This window comes from Phacochoerus africanus, chromosome 10, assembly GCF_016906955.1.
Source record: "Phacochoerus africanus isolate WHEZ1 chromosome 10, ROS_Pafr_v1, whole genome shotgun sequence".
Classification (NCBI taxonomy): Eukaryota; Metazoa; Chordata; class Mammalia; order Artiodactyla; family Suidae; genus Phacochoerus; species Phacochoerus africanus.
Genome location: NC_062553.1, coordinates 37,318,516 through 37,334,458, shown reverse-complemented (window position 1 = coordinate 37,334,458; position 15,943 = coordinate 37,318,516). Strand labels below are relative to the sequence as shown.

Below are 15,943 nucleotides of genomic sequence, written 5' to 3'. Positions count from 1 at the left end.
CTGGAATTGGGGATGAAACTAGTATTTTCTTAGGAAATCTATATAAAGACTCTCCGCATGGAAACTCTCAATTTGCCTTTCAAATTAGGATACTCTAGCAATAGACATAAGCCAAACCTCCAGGAAAATGAGTCTGGCACACCCCTAAATGTGGCTACCCCTTTTAGATGGTTTTCTAAAGAGTGCAGAAAAAGCTCAACAGAACTCCCAGCAAAATTGCACACTACTTTGAAAGATTGCAAACGTGCTTTCAGTCTAACGCTCGCCCAGCTGAACTATATCGACTGGGCCAAATGTGCTTCTCTTGCAATTTCTAAGGGTGTTTAAGCAAAGTCGTATCAGGTTTAAAGAATTTTCCTTAATTACCGGAGAAAGCGTGGGCAGCATCTCTGCGCACGCGCACAAGGGCTCCTGCGTCTCCGCGCCCGCCCCCCACCCCGCCCGAACCGAGGGAGTCACGTGGGCAGGCGCAGGCCCCCAAAGGAAACTCTGAAGCTTGTCACGTGACCGAGCCTCTGTTTCACGCAGGGATGGAGCCGGAAGAAGGGACGCCCTTGTGGCGGCTCCAGAAGCTGCCTGCGGAGCTGGGCCCGCAGGTGAGGAGGGTGCAGAGGATGGCTGTGCTAGGCCGGCTCCCGGGCGGCCAGGCCTTTGGGGCAGATACGAGCCGCTGCAGGCTCGCGTAGGCTTCCCAGGGAAGGGAGAGGGAAGAGGTGTTGATTCGGAGTGGCCCGCCCCTGCTTACCCTAGCGAGCCTTGGAGGCAGGGGCTCAGGGTACTACTTCCGGGGACCTGGCTTGGAGGCGCCCCTCCGGAGGCTTGGCGCGTAGACACTGCCCGGTGGTGCCCGCACCTGGCTGGGAAACTGTCTGTCTACCTCCTCGCGCAGCCGGGAGCTCCAGAGACCGCGGGGGTGGGGGTTGGGGGAGTGGCCACGTAGTTTTTCAAAGTTCACAGCCTGGAGGCGGTAGCTTGCAGCCTATTTGTTTCATTCATTCACTCAATACAAACCTCCGGAACGCTCCCCTCTGCACCAAGCGCAGTGCTGGGCGCTGGGGATACCTTGATGACCTAAAGAAGCTTATCCTACTGCCTTGAGGGCGACAGAAAAAAATATTGCTAAATGCTACCAAAAACTGGGAGAATTACTTTAAGTGGGGTGGTTCAAGTGCTGGTATAGCACATACTCAGTTAATACATGTTAAAAGGCATTAAATATGGTACCAGCAATAGTAATTAGTAATAGTGATGATAACAAGAAGAAGAAGGATAGCAATGGCAAGCAATGTTTAATGCCAGAATTGTCCAAGTGCTTTACATATATTCTTATTCAATCCTTACAACAGCATTATGGGGGTAGATGATGTCTTTGTTTTACTATGAAGAAGTGGGCACAGAATGTTTAAATACCTTGACTAAAGTAGTAAGTAGTGGAAATAGGACTCAGACTAGTCAGTTTTGCTCCACAATCCACCATCTTCTTATGCTCAGTTATATGTGTTAGGATTTCCATTTGGCGTTAAGGTAGGGTAGAGAGAAAGGAATGTAAGAAAGAAAAAGAAAGACACTGAGGTCTTTTTTGGAGAAGTCAGTGTGGATATTGTGGAAAATGGAGAGAAGGGGTTTGTATATATACATTTTAAAAGACTCTGATCTAAGAGTCACCTTGTTTTTTGGTTTTTTGGTTATTGATATAAATACAATGTCTAAGGAATCCTAAGGAGAAACTTTTATTCTCACCATTTTATTTTCAGGAATTTTGGAAAAACAGTAGTGTATCTATAAAATTATTTTAGCTTCTGAAGGTCAACAAAATTACAGAAGGTTTGGTTTGTGTGTGTGAAGCTCTAACTTTTTTTTTTTTTTTTTTTTGCTTTTAGGGCTGCACCTGTGACATATGGAAGTTCCCAGGCTAGGGGTCGAATTGGAACTACAGCCGCTGGCCTATGCCACAGCCAAAGCAATGCCAGATCTGAGCCCCATCTGCGACCTACACCACAGCTCACAGCAACGCCAGATCCTTAACCCATTGATCAAGGCCAGGGATCAAATCCACATTCTCATGGATACTAGTCGGGTTCGTAACCAGCTGAGCCACAACAGGAACTCACTAACTTTTAATAAAATGATGTTAGCCAAAAAAAAAATAAAAGTGAAAAACTACTCTGTGCAGTAGCTTGAAGCAGGATCTCAGTTCCCAGTCCAGGGGTTGGATATGGGCTGCAGTGGTGAAAGCTCTTGAGTCGTAACCACTAGGCCACCAGGGAGCTTCCCATGATTTTACTTATAATTAATTAATCTCCTTTTTTCTCTCTGTAGCTTCTTCACAAAATAATTGATGGCTTTTGTGGTCGAACTTATCCACTCTACAAGGATTATCAGAGTGTTTGGGATTCAACAGAATGGATGCATGTTCTAGAAGACATTACTGAATTTTTCAAAGCTGTAGTTGGTAAAAATTTAACTGATGAAGAGGTAACTGCACTCTGAGTTTCTATGTCTTATGATAAAATAAATAAATAATTTGTGTTTAGATTTTTTTTTTTGATGAAGTTGGTCTTTAGGGCACTATGGAGTACAAGGGCCATCATCAGTAAATGTCTGATAGAAAACGTCATAATTGTGAGGAAGTGGAAAATCTGAAAGTTCTGGGTTTTTGTAGTTTGGGTTTTGATTGTATTTTTTAAGTCGTGAAGCATTTGAATCATAGAAGAAAACCAAACGTTATGCAAATGACATCTATATTCCAATTACCGCAATTGAACAGTTGTTAACATTTTACTTTATGTATTTCAGGTTCGTGTGTGTGTTTTAGAAAGAAGGCATTACAGATAAATATCACCCTCCCACTAGAGATTACCACTTGTGAATTGTGTGCATGTTTTGTATTCTATATTGTATGAATGTTTGCATCTTTAAGCGATATGTATGCAATTATTTGAGCTGTTTAAATGTGTAACTTGTAAATGGTAACATATGCATCCATTTGTAATTTTTCTGCAACATTGTGTTTTAGATTCATTAATGTTGAAAAATGTAGATCTTCTTTATATGTTTTAATCCCTCTTAGTATTTGATGATAGAAATTAGTGGAACTTATTTTTCTGTTCCCCTACTGATGAATGTTGGATCATTGCCTTTTATTGTGATGAATAGTGCTGCTAGAAACATTTTGTGTTTGTCTTCTTGTACGCATACACATATGGGCAAGCTTTTCTAGGATAGACATCTTCAAGTGAACTTGAAGGGTATCCTTCCATTGAATTGCTTTTGTACCTTTGCCACATTATTTGGGCATGTTTGTGTAGGTTGTCCACTTGGGGAAAAATGGAGTGAGTATGTTTGTCATTTTGACTTGGGTGATATTCTGAATATGAGTTCTTGGATATTTGTACTTTATGTGTCTTCTATTGTATTGCTTGCCTTTTCAGTCCCTTAGCGGTGTCTTATGTATAGAAGTTCTGGATTTTATTTATTTTTCGTCTTTTGAGGGCCGCACCCGTGGCATATGGAGGTTCCCAGGCTAGGGATCTAATTGGAGCTGTTGCCCGCGGCCTATGCCAGAGCCCAGCAACGCCAGATCTGAGTCTCGTATGCAGCCTACACCATAGCTCACAGCAATGCCAGATCCTTAAACCACTGAGCGAGGCCTGGGATCGAACCTACAACCTCATGGTTCCTAGTTGGATTCGTTTCTGCTGCACCACGACAGGAACGCTGAAGTTCTGAGTTTTAATCAAGTCCAATTTGTCAATATTTCTTTTGATGGTTAGTGATATTAATGCTGTGTTAAGAAACATTTGTGGCGCAGTGGTTAACGAATCCGACTAGGAACCATGAGGTTGCGGGTTCGGTCCCTGCCCTTGCTCAGTGGGTTAACGATCCGGCGTCGCCGTGAGCTATGGTGTGGGTTGCAGACGCGGCTCGGATCCCGAGTTGCTGTGGCTCTGGCGTAGGCCGGTGGCTACAGCTCCGATTCAACCCCTAGCCTGGGAACCTCCATATGCCGCGGGAGCGGCCCAAGAAATAGCAACAGCAACAGCAACAACAACAACAACAACCAAAAAAAAAGACAAAAAAAAAGAAACATTTGTGCTGCAGAGTCATGAAGCTGTTTTTATACATTTTCTTATAGAAGCTTGAGTGTTTTAGCTTTTACATTTGTCACCGATGCATTTTGAATGAGTATTTGCATATAGAGATCATGTTCAGATTTTTCCATATGATGTTTTCTTGACCTAGTAATATTTATTGAAGTGACCATCCTTGCTGCATAGAATTGCTGTGCAGTCCTTCTGGAAATCAGGTGACAATATCTGTATGAGGCTATATCTGGGCTCTTTTTTTTTTTTTGTCTTTTTGCCTTTTCTAGGGCTGCTCCCGTGGCATATGGAGGTTCCCAGGCTAGGGGTCGAATCGGAGCTGTAGCTGCAGACCTACACCAGAGCCACAGCAAGTAGGGATCCTTAACCCACTGAGCAAGGCCAGGGACCGAACCTTCAACCTCATGGTTCCCAGTCAGATTCGTTAACCACTTCGCCACGACAGGAACTCCTCTGGGCTCTTATTCTGCTCCATCGTATTTGCCCATACGGCAGTGTCTTTATTACTGTAGAATTAAAGCTACATTAAGTTTTGATATCTGGTAGAAGACCTTCAACTTTATGTTTCTTTGAGATTGCCTTGATTATTCTAGATCATCTTGATTTCCAGGTGTATATAAAAATCAGCTTGTCAATTTTAACCAAAAAAAAACCTGCTGAAATTTTGATAGGGAATTTAGCTTGGGCTGCCATGACAAAAACCTGAGGGTGGATAGCTTAAATAAGAAGAGTTAATTTCTCATGGTTCTAGAGACTGGGAGTCTAAAATTAAGTCACTGGCTGATTCTGGCCCCTGGTGAGGGCTTTTTTCCCTGCTGTGGATGGTTGCCCTCTCCCCCTGACCTCATATGGCTGTTGTGGGTGAGGGGTGGAGACAGAGAGCAAACTCTGGTGTTTCTTATCATGACCTTATCTAAATCTAATTACCTCTCTAAGGCCCCATTTCCAGGTATCAGCTTAGGGGGTAGTGTTTTAACATGAATATTGAGGGAACACAATTCATGGCCCATAGCAATGAATCCCTGGATCATTTGGGGGGGGTGGGATTGACATTATAACAGTATTGAGCCCTCTGATCTATGAACATGGTAAAACCTATTTAGATTAGCGTCAATTTCTTTCTAACATTTTGTATTTTTCAATTATTTTATTGGATTTATTTTTAAGTAACGTATTTCTGATATTTTAAAATTTTGTTCTTTGCTAGTATGTAGGAACAAAGTTGATTTTTATATACTTTGTACCCAACAAAAATTTTAAGTTTATTTACTGTATCTAATGGTTTTTGAATTTTTTTGTATGCAGTCTTTTTTTTTTTTTCAGTTTTACTACCTTTATTTATTTATTTACTTTTTTATTGCACTGGCTAACATATTTAGGATAGTGTTGGGGGTCGGGGGAAAGCCATGCCTTGTTCCTAATCTTAGGGAAAATGTATGTGTTTACTCTTTCACCATTTAGTATGTTAGCTGTATGATTTTATAGCTGCTATTCATGATCAGACTAAAGAAGCTTCCTACAATTCTTACTTTGCTGAGAATTTTTATCATTAATAGATACTGAATTTTATGAAACACTTTTTTCCTGAATTTATTATTTTTCACCTTTATTTTGTTAATGTGATGCCTCACCTAGGTGTTTTGCTTGTTGTCTTTTTAGGGCCATATCCAGACATATGGAAGTTCTCAGGCTAGGGGTCGAATCAGAGCTATAGCTGCTGGCTACACCACAGCCACAGTAATGCAGGATCTGAGCCACATCTGTAACCTACACCATAGCTCACAGCAACACCACAGCTTACAGCAATGCCGGATCCTTAGCCCACTGGTCGAGGCCAGGGATTGAACTTGTGTTCTCATGGATACTAGTTGAGTTTGTTACCCCTGAGCCACAATTGGAACTCCATGCCTTACACTGATTTTTTAAATGTAAAGCTAACCTTGCACTGCAAAAATAAACCCCACTTAGTCATGATATATTATCTGTTTATGTATCTTTTGATATGTTTTGCCAGTATCTTATTTAGGGTTTTTTTCCATCTATATTTGAATGATAGAGATCCACTTGTATATCTATGTATTTTTCCATTCTCCTGGAGTGAATTAGGAAGTTTTCCTTTTCTCTGGAAGATTTTATGTGAAATCAATTTTATTCTTTTGTCACTTACTACTGTGTTAGCATGTTGCTTAATTTTGAAATTCTTGGGATTTTTTTTGTTTTCAGTTATGATTTATTTACACAGTGGCCCCAAAATACGTATAGTAGGATTCCATTCCTTTGAAATCTGTTGTGATTTGCTACATGGCTTAACATACGGTTCCTTTTCATGAACGTTCCATATACATTTGATGGTAGTATGTATTCTACAGCTGTTGCATGTAGATTAGGTTAAGTAGAAAGTGTTTTTCGGAGTTCCTATCGTGGCACAGTGGTTAACGAATCCAACTAGGAACCATGAGGTTTCGGGTTCGGTCCCTGCCCTTGCTCAGTGGGTTAAGGATCCGGTGTTGCCGTGAGCTGTGGTGTAGGTCGCAGATGCGGCTCGGATTCTGTGTTGCTGTGGCTCTGGCATAGGCTGGCAGCTACAGCTCCGATTAGACCCCTAGCCTGGGAACCTCCATATGCCGCGGCAGCGGCCCAAGAAATAGCAAAAAAGAAAAAAAAAAAAAAGAAAGTGTTTTTCAATTCTATGTCTTTAATCATTTTTTTTTTTTTTTTGGTTTCTATCAGTTACTGAGGGGTGTGGTATTGTCTCTTAATTATGAAAGTTGACTTACCCATTTCTCTTTTTTTCTGCCAAGTTTTGCTGTTTTATAGAGTATATATTTTGAAGCTATATTATTAGGTGCACACAAATTTATGATTGTTATACAGTTCTGTCGAACAACCCATTTGCCGTCCTGTTCTGTTTTTTATAATTCTTACTGGCTTAAAGACTATGTTGTCTGATACAGTAATATAACTAACTATACCAGCTTTAGTGGTTTCCAAGTGTATTCACTCTTACACTGCTTCATCAGTCAGCCCTTTTCCTCTACTTTCTGTTTTGCAAAAATTTGTTAAAATCTCATTTACTGGTTTTGCATTTCATTTTATTCTTTTTATAGTTACAGAAGTATTCTATTTTTATCATTTACTCTCATCTTAAGGGGTATGTGAAAGGAGAGTGTAAATATTTACGTCTTGAACAGAAAGCCCTTTTTACATATATTCTAACCATTTTTATTTTCACAGATATCTCAGCAGTTGAATCAGTTGAATTCATCTCATCAAGAAGCGATCATGAAATGCTTAAAAAGTAGAAAAGATGAAATCAAGCAGGCTCTGTTAGAAGAAATAGTTGGTATTTCCTCAGCACAGCTACAGGATTTTGATTGGCAGTTAAAGGTAAGAAGATGCTTATTTATGAGTATTTGCTTTTTTTCATTTGTTGAATAGATTTGTTTTTATAATATAAATCTAAAATGTCTGTTATTTATTTATTTGCCCTTTTATGGCCACTCCCACAGCATATGGAGGTTCCCAGGCTAGGGATCAAATTGGAGCTATAGCCGTTGGCCTATACTATGGCCACAGTGCAATGCATGGTCCTTAGCCCACTGAGCAAAGCCGGGGATCGAACCTGCATCCTCATGGATGCTAGTCAGATTTGTTTCTGCTGAGCCATGACAGGAACTCCGATTTCTGTTATTTTTGAGAATACATTTTACTAAAAAAGTATTGGAGATAATTAAAATTACATCTTTTGTGTTAACTTGGGCTTCACTAAGTGTACTACAGATATCCAAACCATATATGATAACATTACACGGATAATAAGTAAGTTACTAAAGGACTAAAAGCCATATGGATGAAGGAATATATGTATATATTTATGCTTTGTGACTTTGGAGGGTAGGACAAAAGCTAACATATGATTTGTAACAAGATGGGTTTGATTCAAGCTAGGGAATAATTATTCAACTGCTATGAGTATCCGGCAATTATTTTCACCTCTTTTCGAGATAGAACACTCCTCCACATTGTTGGTATTCAAGCATAGGCTGAGAAACCACTTATTGGAACTATTGAGGAGAATTATTCATGATGTGGACAACCTGAAGGTGATACTTAGAAATTGCAGATACTGTGAGTCCTGGGTTTTGGAGAAAAAATGAAGGAGATGCGTGGGGTTTTGTTTGATTCTGTAATGTACGTGCCACAGGGGTGTCGCTTCAGGTTTTTTGTTAGGGAAGGAGTCCTTATCATTGTCCAAGTAAAATTTTCAAGTGGCAGCACGCAAAATCCAGTTATTGTAGAGTGTCCTGGCTCAGATTGCAGGAAAGTTGAGTTTCTCCTTGCCATCTGCCCATGAAGCTGTGGTTGATTGGTGCAGAAACTGTTAGTGTTATAAACATCTGGTCCTTCTCTCTCCTCTTTAGGCAGAAAGTAGAAGAGGTCAAAGCATCAGATGTTTTTGTTGAGTGTCTCTAATCGAAGACAGTATCCTGACAACATTGATCAATAGTTTAGTTGATGGTTAGCTGCTCATGATTTAAGGGTCTTAATTTCTGAAGTTTACCTGTGTTTTTCTATTGTTGTATCTGGACTTTCATCCTCTTGGTATCTTTACACTTCTTTAAGAATTCTCCATCTTTCTTGATGCATTGGATCATTGGGTACTTCCAAGCCACAACTCTACTCTAGATTTCTGTACCTACCAGAGAATGCTGACTGGTTGTCTTTTCTCTCTAACCTACTTCTCTTTTATTCACTCTTCTTCTTTTTCTGTTCCTCAAGTATGTGCTGAGTTGGCATGGTTTAATTTCTTGTATTTCTTTCACATTTCCCTGGACTTCATAGCAAAAAGGAGTACTCTTTTTTTTTTTTTTTAGTGTGTTGTTCATAAGTGCTGATGTATATTTAATATATTACTTTTTAAAACAACTTACTAATTACCATTTCCCTCATTTTAAACAGCTTGCACTTTCAAGTGACAAGATTGCTACATTACAAATGCCACTTTTAAACCTTCATCTAGATGTGAAAGAAAATGGTGAAGTCAAACCTTATTCTGTTGAGATGAGTAAAGAAGAGCTGCAGAATTTAATAAATTCCTTAGAAGCAGCTAATAAGGTATGTGTTTTAATTTTGTTGAATGGTTCAAAATATTTAAGTTTTGATTGTGATACCATTAGAGCAATAGAAGGAAAACTAATTGTTCATGTTTAGTATTTCTTTTGTTCTTCATATTTTATGTCAAGCACAGAAAATACTTTGTTATGTTCTGCCTCTCTAGTTTTAGATATTATAAATTTTAATTTACATTAATAGAACATAATTTATCAAGTAATTAGTTTTGAAAGAATAACAGCTAGATTTGTTTTGCTCCAGTGCTCATTAATGATAAAAAAATAAAAATTTTCACTTGGGGCTGTGTAAATAATTGATTCTGAATAGATTTCATGATTAAAAATAATTATGATCTTGAAGAAAAGATTGGCTTATTTAACTGGGCAAATAGGAAATTGCTTTAAGTACAGGAGACAAAATATGGCTTGTAGTTATTATAATGAAATCAGGTTAAGACAGAATAGAACTCATGAAGGGATAAAAGCTTTACATTTACCAAGGAATGGCTAAATAATGGTGATCATTCTGAGTGTTTAATGAGAAAAATAATATTTAAACGGTAGAAGCTGCTGCTTTGTGGGATGTAAACATAACTGTTGTGTATGTTGCTTTCCCTGTTGCTGAGTGTTCTCTCCAGTGATTGGGTTTCAAGGGTTAAACTCACTTATTCTTACCAACCTCTCTTGCCACCAATCCAATCTTCTTGGCTCGATCTCTTTGAAACCCTGGTGTACTTCATCTTCCCTTCACGCTCTGAAGTTACTTGGCCATCATGATGCCTTGATGACTGGTCCACATGCCCAGTAACAAGCTGGTACCCTGCCTTAGGATTGGGCTACATGTCTGAAAAGGGTGTGTGGCAGTGCCTGGTGTGAGTGTTAAATGAATCTTGAGCCATGGATCCTGGCAGACCGGTGCCCTCTGTGCCTTGCACTTAATGTCAGTTCTCCAGGCTCTTCTTCAGAGTTGTCTTCTTCATCTCATTCAGCAGATACTGGCATCATTCTGGTATAAACTGACTTCCCCCACTTTTGTGTGTTTTAAGGTGGTTCTGCAGTTGAAATAACTGGAAATGACGAATACCAGCATCATCACATTCCACTGCTACAAGTGATGTGGCAGAATGAATATCATGTGTTCAGAAAACCTGCACTGTACTATTCTGGCAAGCTGAGAAAGCAGCAGTGTTGAGGTTACAAAGACAATTTATCAGCTTCCCTAAAGAACAGAAAATCATATGGTTGACAAGAAATGCGTAAAAACATGAAAGATGGAAAGGCTTTAATAGTTTATATTTTCATAGTGACTGTTTTGCTTCAATTATTAAATATTTGAGAGCTCTTTATAGATATAGAGTTTTATTGAAAACTGAAAAAGGCTCTAAAGTAATGTAAACATACAAGCACAAATATATTTGGATAATGCTTAACTGTGTGGATGGCAAGGATGTTTGTTATGGATATATATTGGTAATTTGTGATATTTAAAAAAAATAACTTTTAAAGAATGTATAAGCTGCATCTGTACTCAGGAGATTCCATGTCTTTCATAGTTCAAAGGAAAGGTTGGAAAATGTAAAATTTCTTAGAGAGGCTCTTCAGATGTGAATAAGAAAAAAATCTGTGTGAAGAATTTTGAGATTTGAATTCTAGAAACTAAACTCTTACATTAGAACATAGATAAAAATAACACTATTACTTCTCTATGTCTGTGATCAGGAAAGTTTGCTCTGATAAAATGAATACATGTCATTGAATAGTGTATATATTGCTGTTCAAATATCAGCTAAGACTCTATATAGGTCCATATTTGCAATAAACTCTTAATTTGTTATAAAATCTTAATGAAGTTTTGGATGTTAACAACTCCATTGGAAAACAAACCATTTTTTCATCTCAGTTACCTTTAAAAACAAGCATACTGAACAAATATTTCATTTTTATCTATTGCTTTATTTCAGATGACTTCCTCCATAACACAATAACACATCACTGGTACCTGCTGTTTGCAAGCCTTATACATCATTAGAGCATCAGACTATTATTCAAGGTGTCCAGAGCAATTATTATTCTCATCTTACAGACGAAGATAGGCTTTAGCGAGATTAATAAACGTGAGCACCATCTAGCCGGTACTGCTCAAAATGTGTCAGTAGATTAATGCCACTCTGTGAACTGTTGTTACAGCTCTGTGGTCAGGTGAGGCGCTTGTGCCAGGAGGTTCATCAACATCCTGCTTTCTTCATTGAGAAATATTGGCTATGAAAGAAAAAAAAATCAGCTGAACTAACCAGTGTGCTTAGGGAAGGAGTTGATTTTACCTTCTTGTGCAAGTTCCTTGTGTCATTGTGGGCCAGTAACGGTTTGTGGGCAAGCACTTTTAATCATACTGATCTAAGGTCTTTCTGCATTTCAACCCTCTATGTGGTCCTTCCTTTGAGAAGGGGAAAAAAGTTCTGTACTTAGTCCTTCTCTCACTACATTAGTATGTTTAAATGTGTTATTAAAATCTGACATACTGTAAACTGCACGTATTTAAGTGGGCAGTCTGATCAGTTTTGACATATACACACCCACGAAAGTATCACCTCAGTGGCAGTGGTGAACAGCCAACCATTGAACCACTGAAAGTGTCTTTCTGCCTTTCGTAGTCTCTGCTCCTGCACCCTGTGCCCCAACAACCACTGATCTGCTTCTTGCTGCTATCAATGGTGTTCACATTTTTGAGAGTTTAATAGAAATGGAATCATACGCTATGTCTTTGTGTGTGTGTGTGATCTGGCTTCTTTCATCATTAGAGTCCATCCATATATCAGTAGTTCATTCCTTTTTGTTGAGAAATACTCTGTTGTAGAATTCTACCGTCATTTATCTGTTCATCTGTTAATGGATGTTTTGGTTATTTAAAATTTTTGGCTGTTACAGTGCACAGAACATTCTTGTATATGTCTTCGTATGAACACATACTTTCTTTTGGAAGTAAATACTGTGGAGTGAATGGTTGGATCATATGGTAGGTGTGTGTTTATCTTTTTAAGAAATTGCCAAACTGTTTTCCAAAGTGAATTTACTATTTTATGTTCTATACCACAGTCTATGAGAGTCCGCCTCTACCTCCTTGCTAACACTTGGTGCGGTCAGTCTTTTTAATTTCAGCTATTCTAACAGGTGTATAGCGGTATCTCATTGTGGTTTTTAATAATATTCATTTCCCTAATGACTAATGATGTTAAGCATCTTTTCATGTGCTTATTTGCCATTTGTGTATCTTTGGTGAAGTGCCTGTTCAGATCTGTTGCCCATTTTTAAATTGGATTGTTTTCTTATTTTTTTCAGTTTTGGGAATTCTCTGTATAGCCTGGATACAAGTCTTGATCACATATGTTCCTTGAAAGTGTTTAAGTATTATCTCCCAATCTATGACTTACGTTTTTTTTCTTTAAAAAAAATTTTAAGACAGTTTTAGATATACAGAAAAATCAAGCAGATAGTACAAAGAGATCTCATATACCCTACATCTAGTTTCCACTATTTTATCATATTAGTATAATTTTTGTTATAAAAATTCTGTTATAATTGATGAATTAAATATCAATACATTATTATTAACTAAATTCCATAGTTTATTCACATTTCCTGAGTTTCTGCCCAACGTCCTTTTTCTATTCCAAGATCCCGTTTTATATTTAGCTGTCATGTCTTTTTAGGCTTCTCTTGCTGTGAAAATTTCTTATACTTTCCTTGTTTTCGATGACCTGGACAATTTGAGGAATGTGGGGGAGATATTTTATAGGGTGTTTCTCTGTTGGCATTTAATGCTTTTCTTGCATGTGCACTGGGCTTATGGGTTTTGGGGAGCAAGATCACAGAGGTGAAGTGCCATTTACATCACATCATATCAAGGATGCATACTGTTACCAAGATTTCTGATTTGACATTGACTTTGATCACTTGGCTGAGGTAGTGTTTCAGGTTTTTTTTCACTGTAAAGTTTTTATTTCTCCTCCTTCCACACTGTCTTCTTTGGAAGGCAGTCGCTACGTGTAGCCCAAACTTAAGGAATTAGGCTAAATCTTTTAGAATTCTTCTGCATAGATTTGTCTCCTCTCCTATTTATTAATTTGTTTACCATTTACATATAGAGTATGGACTCCATAGATACTTATGTTATACTTTGGGTTATTGTATTTTATACAATAGGGCACTTATTACTCAAATTTTTTCCAGCTTTGGCCATTTGGAGCTCTTGAAGACAACCCCGTCAGTGGAAGTGGCTTTTATTTATTTTATATGACCTCCTCAGCTTTCTGGCAATGCAAGATGCACTAGGCTAACCTTATCTATTTCTTGCTCAGTCCTAGAATAAAGCATTTCTCCAAGAAGCCCTGGTTCAATTTATTGAAGAATGATATTAGAAATCAAACTAGGCGTGCTAACTGCTATGGGGCTGTTGTTTCTTTTGGACCCCCTGAGCTGACAGAACAAAGAAATATGTGCATGTAAATTCACCTGTCCATATACACATATCTATGAATGTTTCTTTATATAATCATGTGTATGTTACGCTGCTCATGAGTTCATCTTGATAACTCCAACTCTGATCCATTACCAGAGGGATCATTCTAACCTGCTACCCTCCTTTATTTGTAAATCCACATTTGAGCAAGTGAGAATCCTGACTCCCACCATCCACCATCCATTTACTTAATTGTTCAGTTCCAAACTATATATAGAGCAGTATCCAAGTTGTTAATCTCTACCCCTGTGGACAAAAAACTGTCTTTTAGGAAGGATTTATCTGCAGTTCCTTTTGCCTTTAGTCTTACAGACTCCACTCATTTCCAAGTTATTTGGGTCATTACCTTTTTTCCCATTTTTCCTTGGTGAAGTTGTTTTATACATTTGTAATAGATATTTTTGGGCCACAGTCTGTCTTCCTTGCTGGGATCCTCCAACTTCCTAAATTTAAATTTGCATACATTAAAGTTGTCGTGTTGAACAGTTCTGAGCTTTGACAAATGCGTGGTGTCATGTTTTGTGGGGGAGGGCATCAAGAGGACTTGACCACCTGTTAACCTGTGAGCTGGACCCCGGCAGTGGGAGGTTCCCTGCCCCCTCTCTTGTCCTCGGGATGTGTGTTTCATTTGTCTTTTCCACTCCCAGAAGCTGCCCCAAGGATACTGCCTTGAGATGATAATGTGGTATTGAGACTCTCTGAACAATATTATGTGAAGGAGTCCAGTTAAGGCTTCTATATAAACTTTCAGGATTGAGTGGGTTGCTGTGGAGGTCTGTTTTTCTTGCAGCCGCCCAAGACAAGCCTTGTCAGTTCCCTTGCTTATTCAGATCGCCACCTACCAGTCTTGAGTGGTTCACCTCTTTCTTTGGACTGGCTTCAGATTACACTTGGGAAACTCCCGAGGTTGTGAACTAGCACATGTGTTGACTCTACAGAATAGTTCAACATCCTAAAAATCCCCTATGCTTTATACATATTCACTTCTACTCTTCTTCCTCCGAACCCCAGACAGTCATTTTTCTTAATTACTTTATAGTTTTGCCTTTTCCAGAATGTCATATAATTGGGATCATGTAGTTTGTCATCTTTTTAGACTGGCTGCTTTCACTCAGCAGTGTGCATTTTCCTCCACTTTTTTTTTTTTTGCTTCTATAACTCCTTTCTCTCTTCTCTCTGAATACTATCTCATTGTATAGATGTACCACAGTATATTCACCTATTGAGGGAAGTTGCTTCTTTTTTTTTTTTTTTGGCAATTACGAATATAGCTCCCGCAACCATGCACAGGCAGGTTTTTATGTGGATTCAAGTGTTCAGATTAAATGAGTAATACCTAGGAATGTGAATTCTGGATCATATTGCACAACTATGTTTAATGTTGTAAGAACCTGCCCAACTTTTTCAAAGTGGCTGTACCACTTTGCATTTCTTTCTTTCAAGTTGTGGGAAAAGCCATAACGTGAAATCTGTTCTTTTAACAGAATGTTTAAGTGTCCAGTACAGAATTGTTAACTCTATGTATGTTGTTATATAGCAGAGCTCTAGAACTTTCTCATCCTGTTATCACTGAAACTCTAGCCTCAAAGAGCAACTCCTATTTCTCCCTCCTACAGCCCCTGGAAATCACCGTTCTACTTTCTGCTTCAGGAATTTGACTACTTTTTTTTTTTTTTTTTAGAGCTGCACCCATGGCATATGGAAGTTCCTAGGCGAGGGGTCAAATCTGAGCTACGGATGCAGGTCTATGCCACAGCCACAGCAATGTGGGATCTGAGCTGTGTCTGCGACCTACACCAACAGCTCATGGCAACACCATATCCGTAACCCACTGATCGAGGCCAGGAATGGAACCCTTGTCTTCGTGGATACTAGTTGGGTTCTTTACTGCTGAGCCACATTGGGAACTCTGGAATTTGACTACTTTAGATACTTCATGTAAGTGGAATCATGTAGCCTTTGCCCTTCCGTAAGTAGCATATATCACTTAAAATGTCCTCAGGATTTCTTTTCTTCCTTCCTTTCTCTTGCTCTTTTCTTTTCTCTCTCTCTCTCTCTCCTTCCCTCCTTCCTTCCTTCTTTCTTTCTTGTTAAAGCTAAATAATATCCCAATTTATGTGTATATCACATTTTCTTTATCTATTCATCTGTTAATGGACATTTAAGTTGTTTTCACCTCTCGGCCGTTTTTGACTAATGCTGCAGTGAGCGCA

At 38.7% G+C, this 15,943-nt stretch overlaps 1 protein-coding gene across 1 annotated transcript; it reads left to right on the top strand.

The window, feature by feature from the left end:
• The first annotated feature begins 494 nt into the window (after positions 1 to 494).
• COMMD8 (COMM domain containing 8) lies at positions 495 to 14,219 on the top strand. Its single transcript, XM_047799018.1, has 5 exons — positions 495 to 596; positions 2,320 to 2,475; positions 7,338 to 7,490; positions 9,063 to 9,218; positions 10,261 to 14,219. Exons 1-5 carry the CDS (start codon positions 531 to 533, stop codon positions 10,279 to 10,281), a joined length of 552 nt encoding a protein of 183 aa, XP_047654974.1. The 5' UTR covers positions 495 to 530; the 3' UTR covers positions 10,282 to 14,219.
• Positions 14,220 to 15,943: the final 1,724 nt, after the last annotated feature.